This window comes from Coregonus clupeaformis, chromosome 13 (genome assembly GCF_020615455.1).
Source record: "Coregonus clupeaformis isolate EN_2021a chromosome 13, ASM2061545v1, whole genome shotgun sequence".
In the NCBI taxonomy this organism is placed as follows: Eukaryota; Metazoa; Chordata; class Actinopteri; order Salmoniformes; family Salmonidae; genus Coregonus; species Coregonus clupeaformis.
The window spans coordinates 56,436,217-56,446,733 of record NC_059204.1 but is presented as its reverse complement, the minus strand read 5'-3'; the positions used below and the strand labels follow the sequence as shown (position 1 = coordinate 56,446,733).

The window sequence follows — 10,517 nt, the reverse complement described above, 5'->3', positions numbered from 1 at the left end:
AAAGATACAAACTTTGACAATAATATATATATATATATATATATATATATATATATATATATATATATATATATACGGTGAAACGATTCACTAATCTCTGTTTCAATCATGTGTTTTCATTATTTTCATGGTACAGCTATCAATTTAAACGACCGATACGCTCATTGTATTTCATAATACAATGAAAGAAACAACATCAAAACATAAGGATAAAGAATTTGCACATTTATTTATTAAAAGTCAAACCTTCAAAGTACCTTGTTTTGAATATGAACTTTCCACACCCAATATATTAACTTCTTCTCATTATTTACACCCACTTCCTGGAGCACTTGCAGAAAAGACATGCCTCTTGGTCAAAGCCCAGAGTAGAAAATGCAGTCAAGCGATATCAGTGTTTTCATACCATCAGTCTACACAGTATCCTGTACAACACAACTGTATCTTGGCAATCACAGCGTCTTCGCTCTCAGACTCAGTTACCCAACTGAGACAGCATCATCAATATGAACACCAATGGGCAGAGCATTATTAATTATATGGAGTACTATCAATTAATTTACCCAAAATAATTTATGTTATATAGTATACCATATAGCCTATGTTTTATACAATTCATTTTTGCAATACAACCCAATGAGAATTAAAGTAAAAAAACAACAGATAAGGTTGCACAGAATTATATTTTTGATGAACTGGACAGTATTAATGTGATTACCAGAATATAGGGTGTTTGGCTTCGTACTCCATGCTTTTGGTTCAGCCTTTTCCACAGTGCTAAATGTTTCATTTCTGTATGAGAAGCATGGAAAACAATTGTCAGCACACAAACCATACACATCCCAATTATAAAAAATACTTAACAATACAACCAAATTGTGGGTATGGGTAATGCGTGAGGGTGGATGACTGAACAACCTTTTACTTTTTAAATCTTCAGCTCCAAACATGTCATACTCTGAGACAAAAATGTATAAATAATAAATAATTCAATATCATCCCAGACTTGAAAGTTTGCCTTTGGAAATAGGAAATAATGAGGATTCTTAGATGTTTGAAAGGACTGAGTAAACTATTGATTAACTAAGGCTTGTTTAATTGGGGCTGCATTCAAAATATTTTAGCTGTTGTGAAGATGGTGTAATCTTATGCACATCGAATTTCCTCAAATTGTTTGTGGAATACTAGATACCGAGGCATACAGCATACTTGCAATCTTTTCACAGAAGAATGACTAATGCTGAAAGACAATGTGACTTTGTTGTAGTAAATTAAGCACAGACAAAATACATGTTGTGTAAATATTAAAACACCAGCCCGTTTTATCAGTTTGAAACAGCTACTCAATGTGTGCATTTCTCTTTGAAAAATCCTCCACCACATTCACTACATTTGACCCGTAACTAGTACAGTCAGTCAGGCTGTTGTAAGCTACCCACTGTGAATTTATTCTCGTCTCTTTCTGCTTTTCACCCTGTTCTGATTTCTCACTCCTGATATGTAAAGTCTATACTACCCACTTGATAAACTGTAAGTGCGCCTTTTCCTACATGTATGGACGTTTTTTACAAACGCATCATCGTTTCAGTACAATTCTCACACAACTAATTCATGATGTTTTTGCGGCAGAGACTTACTGTCTGCCAATTGACTTGCTAGCTCAGATATAACTGATCAGGGACTGGTAAAGAGTGCCTTGTAATGGCATCAGAATAATTAAGGTACAATTAATGTAATATCTGTGAATTACAATATGAGGTTTTCTGCAACATTTACACTATGATTTAGCACTTTGTATAGGGCACTATAGTCTGCCCTGCAAGCTCCACTCCATAAGGATTCTAGTCCAGTACATAAATAATAACACTTTTCATGGTATGGAAGGAGATGTTTTGTTTAAATTGTCATCCTTCAAAGTTTTTTTAAGAGCAGAAAGGCACAAGCTCCATCCAGATAATACATTATATTTTACAATAAGCAATTTGTAAAAAAGTAAACTGTACTGTACAGGTTTTCAGCATGAATACTTTTTCCTGTTGCTCTGTGTAACTCCAGTGATCAATTCTATTGATAGGATTAACGATTAATAATCAGTAACAACACATTATTAAGTTAAGCACTTGTATCTCGCTAAAGCACTCGCTATATACAATGTCGTGTCTAAACCCACACAATCTACTCCATTGTACCACCAGAACTTCAAATACGCAGAAAGCAGCAAAATTCCCGATGCCGGTGAGTCTCATAGTCACAAAAGAAGACAGTAGCTGTCACTACCATTTCTCAAGATATCGCAGACAGATATGCACTGTATAAACTGAAATGAGAGCAATTCACTACACTGTTATAGATACAGTATGTATAAAGATTAATTATATGGTAATGAACTTGATACGGAGTCTGTCATCTCAGATTCAGCATATCTAACAGCTTACAAAGTAGGTCAAAGTACATAAACTAGCCAAGTAACTCCAAAATGAAAGACAGTCAAGAGTTTCAAATGATCAACTCATTCTCAGAAGAAACAAAACAATCAGAACACAGGTGAAACAAAATACCATCATTTGTCACTTAAAGGCAGTTGTCTTTTTTTTGTATATTTATCCTCATCATTCTAGAAAAAACGGTACAACAAATCATTGTATGTCTAAAAACAGACTGTCTTTGGTGAAGGGGAACCCACGGCAGTAGTGAAGCACGATGCCGCTGTTACCTCCTCCCTATTTCACTTTGCCTCATGAAGTGAATGTTGTTGGCACTGTCCGAGAGCTCCAGGTACTGCTCCACGGGGAGGACGAAGTAGCCGTCGTAGCCGGGAACATGTCCAGTGGAGAGCAGCTGCTGCCTCTCCCCCTCTGTCCAGAGCCTCGAGCCCTCCTCTCCTTCCTCCAGCCTCCTCTGCTCGATGACCCAGGCCTGCTCCACCGCCCTCTGCCGGGCCACCTCCAGCACATGCTCCCTCTCCTCCTCCTCTGTGGCCCCGTAGCGGATGTTGAAACACAGAGTCCCATGCTGCATCTGGATGTCAGCGAAGCGCCTAGTCCTCCCATCCACCACCGTCGTCATCTGGGACACGGTCACGTTGACGCCGTTCTCCAGGACGCGACCCGCTCCGGTGTGGCCAACCACTCCCAGGTCCCCCTCCAGCAGGCCGGGCTTGACGAAGTAGTGAGTGTCCAGACCGTCCACAGTGAAGTGCAGGCCGGAGAGGTAGAGCGCGTGGTTTAGGACTGCTGCCACACGCCGGCTGTCCTCGCTTGCAACACCAATGATTTCGGTGGTGACAACATTATCTCTGATGGCGAACTTGACACCCTTACCAAAGATGGAGGAGATGGCAGAGAAGCGGGGCCTCCGGCCATGCCACGCTCCCAGCTGACCACTCACCTTACTCATAGGCAGCCGGTCCAGAGAGATGAAGTTCTTTAGGTGTTTCTGCAGCTCACACTGGATACCCAACAGAACCTGTCAGACAAAAACACATGGGATGGTTATCTAATGATAATAAGGATTTTGAGGTCATCTAATATCTAAGGACCATACATGGCTGGAGATTAGGCTCTGTCAGACTGGGCCTAGTCTAGGTTTAGCTCACCTTGCTAGGGTCCCAGTCTTGTGTCTTGGTTTGAGTCTTCATCATTTCGTAGGTTTGCTCCATGCTCTCCACCTCCGGCTTGGGGTAACCAGGGACAACGTTGTGGAGCTGGAACCCAAACAGTTGCAACCAACTGCTGATGTCTGGAGACAGAAGGTATCGAGGAGTCAATGACAGGGCATTGGATTTGAGCTTTTGTCATGCAACACAATTGAAAGTCCTGTTTAAATATCTGTCTATATCTCCTAAGAAACATATAGTGGATCTCATCAACATTAGTCTTACCTGTAGTGAACTTGGTGACATCCTGTAACTCTGCAACAGGGTAGTTGTTTTTGAAGGAGTAGAGGTTGAAAGGCTTGGGGTTGATGCTGAGCTCCGTCCACAGGTTATGGTTGGGAGTGGTCCACCTCCCAGCCACAACATCATAGTCCCTTCTCCCCAGGTGGACCAGCTTGGTCAGCGCGTCATTGAGACCGCCCTGGAACCCGATGATCAGCTGAAAGGAGGGGTTTGAGTCTTGGTAGATGTCTCCGTAAGGGGTGTAGAGCATCTCCTTGACTATGTGTCCTTGGCTGCTGAAGATGGCCAGTGGCGTGCCAGAGTTATCACAGGCTACGTAGTACTCCTCCCCACTGCTCAGCTCCATGGCAATCAGGTGTCCCTGCAGGTCGTAGTAGAGCGAGGTGATCTCAGAGCTGGAGTGGTTGTACATGTGGGTCACCCTGGTGGGTTTGGTCAGGTCAGCATAGAAGAACTGCAGCTGCTGGCCGTCACTGGTCCTGCTGGCCACCCGCCTGCCCAGGCCATCATAGCGGTAGTGAACACTCCTCTCTGACACTTTGTCAAATGCTTTGGCAAGCAGCCCATTGGAGTTGTAATCAAACATGACATTGCCCCGCAGGCGAAGAAAGCCATCTTCATCCATTTTGTATTGAATTTCTCCGAGTCTTGTTATGCGGTCTCGTAAGTCGTAGCGTAGCGGCGTTAGTCTGGCACTGTTGCCATGACTCAGTAAATTAATGTTGCCGTTGAGGTCGTAACTATAGCGCCACTGTGGCCTATCATTCACCGACACAGCCTGGAGCTGACTATCAGCATCATACTCGTATGAGTAGCGTGTGATGTTGTTATCCACACCAATCCTGATGTCACAGATAGTGATGCGGCCCATGTTGTCATACTGCACTGTCATCCAGTAGGCAATAGACTTCAGGATCTCGTACTGGACCTCGATCACTTGTCCGTTGGCATTAAATATCTTAGTGTGCTTCATGATGTGTGTAGTGATCACTTGATTGAGGTCATAGTTTATGACACTGAATTTCCCAAACTGTTCAATCCTTCCCGATACATCAACATAACGGTAAAGGTCAATGGGAAGAGGGGTTTCATTGATCATGGCCTGCATACTGGTGACCCGGAAGTTATTATAGCTGTAGTCAAATCTGGCATTCACCAGGCCCTCCACACTAAACCTGTAGATCTGTCTCCCAACCAGAGGACCTGTGGGGAGAATAATTTGATAATGAAAGTTAGATTTGGATAGAAATGTCTAAACATTTGGGAGAATAATCATCATTTAATTATCCTTTAAAAAACAAGTCAGGCATAAATTAAACTTCATATCTGAGTTATTATAAAATACATGTTCATGACTCTAGCAGCTCTTCAAAGTTTGAAGCCATACCTATCATCAATAGCAGAGCAGAGATGCCTGAAGACTACTAATACTAATCCAGGTTATCAAACTGCTTTGTTCACACCCATATGGGTTACACATAGTATTTGTATGACTGCCTAGACTGAACTAACTAAAGCAGATTGAAATACATTTTAATTACTTCTGTCCTTAGGAGATGAATATTACATTGTGATAGTATTATGTGACTGCAAATTAAATTGGAGGCTGTTGACCTGTCATGCTTGAAATTGCAGAATGAATGGCAAAGCAATTGAATGGCAGTTAATTCATGTGGGTTTATTCATTCTCCCAGTCAGCTCTGTAAAGGCCTCTAACAACACGCTCAATACCTTAATTTGCCCTCAAACCTGCTCAGGAACTCACAGAGCAAAAAGGCAGAGAACCCACTAAAAGAACTGGCCTACAGTATGATACTTAGTGTAGGTGTGCAAAAGGTTAATTCATTTGTCATCTACACTACTGAAGTGATAAAGTGTGTAATATACACTGCTCAAAAAAATAAAGGGAACACTAAAATAACACATCCTAGATCTGAATTAATGAAATAATCTTATTAAATACTTTTTTCTTTACATAGTTGAATGTGCTGACAACAAAATCACACAAAAATTATCAATGGAAATCAAATGTATCAACCCATGGAGGTCTGGATTTGGAGTCACCCTCAAAATTAAAGTGGAAAACCACACTACAGGCTGATCCAACTTTTATGTAATGTCCTTAAAACAAGTCAAAATGAGGCTCAGTAGTGTGTGTGGCCTCCACGTGCCTGTATGACCTCCCTACAACGCCTGGGCATGCTCCTGATGAGGTGGCGGATGGTCTCCTGAGGGATCTCCTCCCAGACCTGGACTAAAGCATCCGCCAACTCCTGGACAGTCTGTGGTGCAACGTGGTGTTGGTGGATGGAGCGAGACATGATGTCCCAGATGTGCTCAATTGTATTCAGGTCTGGGGAAAGGGCGGTCCATAGCATCAATGCCTTCCTCTTGCAGGAACTGCTGACACACTCCAGCCACATGAGGTCAAGCATTGTCTTGCATTAGGAGGAACCCAGGGCCAACTGCACCAGCATATGGTCTCACAAGGGGTCTGAGGATCTCATCTCGGTACCTAATGGCAGTCAGGCTACCTCTGGCGAGCACATGGAGGGCTGTGCGGCCCCCCAAAGAAATGCCACCCCACACCATGACTGACCCACCGTCAAACCGGTCATGCTGGAGGATGTTGCAGGCAGCAGAACGTTCTCCACGGCGTCTCCAGACTCTGTCACGTCTGTCACGTGCTCAGTGTGAACCTGCTTTCATCTGTGAAGAGCACAGGGCACCAGTGGCGAATTTGCCAATCTTGGTGTTCTCTGGCAAATGCCAAACGTCCTGCACGGTGTTGGGCTGTAAGCACAACCCCTACCTGTGGATGTCGGGCCCTCATACCACCCTCATGGAGTCTGTTTCTGACCGTTTGAGTAGACACATGCACATTTGTGGCCTGCTGGAGGTCATTTTGCAGGGCTCTGGCAGTGCTCCTCCTGCTCCTCCTTGCACAAAGGCGGAGGTAGCAGTCCTGCTGCTGGGTTGTTGCCCTCCTACGGCCTCCTCCACGTCTCCTGATGTACTGGCCTGTCTCCTGGTAGCGCCTCCATGCTCTGGACACTACGCTGACAGACACAGCAAACCTTCTTGCCACAGCTCGCATTGATGTGCCATCCTGGATGAGCTGCACTATCTGAGCCACTTGTGTGGGTTGTAGACTCCGTCTCATTCTACCACTAGAGTGAAAGCACCGCCAGCATTCAAAAGTGACCAAAACATCAGCCAGGAAGCATAGGAACTGAGAAGTGGTCTGTGGTCACCACCTGCAAAACCAGTCCTTTATTGGGGGTGTCTTGCTAATTGCCTATAATTTCCACCTGTTGTCTATTCCATTTGCACAACAGCATGTGACATTTATTGTCAATCAGCGTTGCTTCCTAAGTGGACAGTTTGATTTCACAGAAGTGTGATTGACTTGGAGTTACATTGTGTTGTTTAAGTGTTCCCTTTATTTTTTTGAGCAGTGTATATAATATCAAAGTAGTTGAAATATAAGCAATTTGTTTTAATGAATGTATACATACACCACATGACCATAAGTATGTGGACACCTGATCGTCAAACATCTCATTCCAAAATCATGGGCAATAATATGGAGTTAGTTCCCCCTTTGCTGCTATAACAGCCTCCACTCTTCTGGGAAGGCTTTCCACTAGATGTTGGAACATTGCTGCGGGGACTTGCTTCCATTCAGCCACAAGCATTTGTGCGGTCGGGCACTGATGTGGTGCGATTAGGCCTGGCTCACAGTCAGCATTCCAATTCATCCCAAAGGTGTTCAATGGGGTTGAGGTCTGGGCTCTGTGCAGGCCAGTCAAGTTCTTCCACACCGATCTTGACAAACCATTTCTGTATGGACCTCACTTTGTGCACGGGGGCATTGGGCATTGTCATGCTGAAACAGGAAAGGGCCTTCCCCAAACTGTTGCCACAAAGTTGGAAGCACAGAATCGTCTAGAATGTCATTGTATGCTGTAGCGTTAAGATTTGCCTTCACTGGAACTAAGGGGCCTAGCCCCAACCATGAAAAACAGCCCCAGACCATTATTCCTCCTGCACCAAACTTTACAGTTGGCACTATGCATTGGGGCAGGTAGCGTTCTCCTGGCATCCGCCAAACCTAGATTTGTCCGTGGGACAGCCAGATGGTGAAGCGTGATTCATCACTCCAGAGAACGCGTTTCCACTGCTCCAGAGTCCAATGGCGGCAAGCTTTACACCACTCCAGCCGACGCTTGGCAAGCTCCCGACAAACAATTATTGTGCTGACTGATGTTTCATCCAGAGGTAGTTTGGAACTCGGTAGTGAGTGTTGCAACCGAGGACAGACGATTTTTACGTGCTACGTGCTTCAGCACTTGGCGGTCCCGTTCTGTGAGCTTGTGTGGCCTACCACTTCGCGGCTGAGCCGTTGTTGCTCCTAGACGTTTCCACTTCACAATAACAGCACTTACAGCAGCTCTAGCAGGGCAGAAATTTGACGAACTGACTTGTTGGAAAGGTGGCATCCTATGACAGTGCCACACTGAAAGTCACTGAGCTCTTCAGTACAGGCCATTATACTGTCTATGGAGATTGCATGGTTGTGTGCTCGATTTTATACACCTGTCAGCAACGGGTGTGGCTGAAATAGCCGAATCCACTAATTTGAAGGGGTATCCACATACTTTTGGTGAACACCATATCAAAACCAGCATGTAAATGTAGGAAAATAAAAATGAACTAAGAATGAAAGCTGCCCTTTCTAGCAATATATCCAGGCTCATCATTGAGCCAGCCAAATCAACCAGCCAGGCTATATATTCTCAAGGATTCTTATCCATGCTGTCATCTAACACCATCCCTCTCTCTCTGCTGCCCCTGATTGCTTATTTCAGCTTCAAATCAGAATTATTGTGGCCAGCCAGTGGAGGACCTGGGATGCTATTAAGAACATGTTCATGTCAATTCGTTAGGAGGAAATTGAGGTGGATTTGTGTAGGGGGCCTAGCATGGAGTCTGGGAGAGACCGGCAGAGTCTGGTGACCCCCAACAGCGAGACATGCATGTCTAAAAAAGACAGAATAAAAGTCGGTGAAGCAGAGGAAATTGCTCATCATTGCACAACAGCACTCCCAATCTCCATCTCTTCAGAATGGGTTCTGATTTGGTGCCTTATATAATCAGTGTGCCATTCCACATTGGCTTTATAGGGATTTCAAATCCCTACTGAGTTCTGGGGACATCCATGGATTTAGCTTCCAAAAATAGATTTAAATTTGGTAGAATGAATAGGATATATAATTCTCATGGGTTAATTATTGGGGCCATATGCCAGAGGATATATTACAAGAGGTGCTAATAGTGTATTTCATGGTGGTATACTCAATATCTCAAAGCAGACTTATATGGCAAACTTTAAGTCTAGTCTGACATAAAGCATTATCAGAATTTCTTATAGTGATTAAAGCTCACAATAAAGGATCATCTTCAGGTATGCCTCCTCATCTAATATAGTTTATATGGCTTATTGTCTTAAACTCCTGCAGAGGCACAACCATTTGTGGTTATATTTCTTACATTAACCTGTCATAATACATTCCATTATAAAAATCAATAAGCTCATTTATTGCATGCCATTAACTTTGAATCTATCTTATCATCATCTTGTTGTTTTGTGAGGGTCTTTATTACTGAAGTTTAACCGGCTTGTCTTCGTTTGTATAGTCAGTAAATGCTATTCCCCATCCAGTTAGCTAGAAGGTTGGTCTGTATTGTGGTACCTGTCTGTCTGTAGCGGATGGTGCACATGAAGCCCTGGTTCATGAGGTGGATGGTCTTCACCCCCCCGGAGGCCTCTTCGTAGGTGTAGGTGACCAGGGTGGTGTCGTACAGGATCTCTGCCAGGCGGGACTGGTGGGTGTAGCGGTAGAGGATACGGCGGCCCGTGCCCAGGTACAAAGTCTGGAGCAGGCGGCCATCATGGCTGTAGTCCTGGATCACAGAGGCTCCGCTGCTGTCTGGAGGGCTGTAGGTGTTCCTGTAGTAACCCACTGACAGCATGGACTGCAGGCTGTGACGCACCATACTAGGCATGGTCACAGACATCAGGTAGTCTGTGTGGTCATACTCAAAGGTGTACCGCCGCTGGCTGTGCAACAGCAGCATGACCGACTGCAGAACACACAAACAGAAGTAGATTAATACTCTGAACTACAGACTGCCACTTAATTCATGTCCATATAGAGAACAAACTAAAACAATTTGTTCTGGATCAATCACGTCTAGCAAATAACTGAATACCTTCTCCAGGAAAGTGTAGCTCCATATCTTCCCATTGGTCCATGTCCTGGAGACCACCCTCCCATTCTCATACTCCAGTTTCTCTGACCAGTTGCCCCTCTGGATGCTGGTCACCAGGCCCGCTGGAGAGTAGGTCACATTCACCTCATTGTACTTGCTGCTGGGAGACCAAACGATGGGACGACCCATCTGGTCATAGAGGATACGCAGGGTGAACTTGCGGTGGTCGTCATAGATCTTGCCTACTCGTGTGGCTTGGTTAAAGTCTATGGACAGCACATTTCTGTTGTGAGCCTGGGGATGGTGAGAGACAAGAATGATAGGTGAGTGAGGGGTACAGTTG

General features: G+C 44.3%; 1 protein-coding gene across 1 annotated transcript in view; it reads right to left on the bottom strand.

Annotated features, from left to right (window-relative positions):
* Positions 1–210: 210 nt before the first annotated feature.
* Positions 211–10,517, bottom strand: part of LOC121579948 (teneurin-1) — a 218,412-nt gene continuing 208,105 nt past the window's right edge. The window contains exons 27-31 of the mRNA XM_041894959.2: positions 10,175–10,468; positions 9,655–10,045; positions 3,881–5,101; positions 3,596–3,738; positions 211–3,465 (exon numbers count right to left, since the gene is read on the bottom strand). Coding sequence (XP_041750893.1) covers positions 2,710–3,465; positions 3,596–3,738; positions 3,881–5,101; positions 9,655–10,045; positions 10,175–10,468 — 2,805 coding nt within the window. The 3' untranslated portion in view covers positions 211–2,709. The remainder of the gene's footprint in view (positions 3,466–3,595; positions 3,739–3,880; positions 5,102–9,654; positions 10,046–10,174; positions 10,469–10,517) is intronic.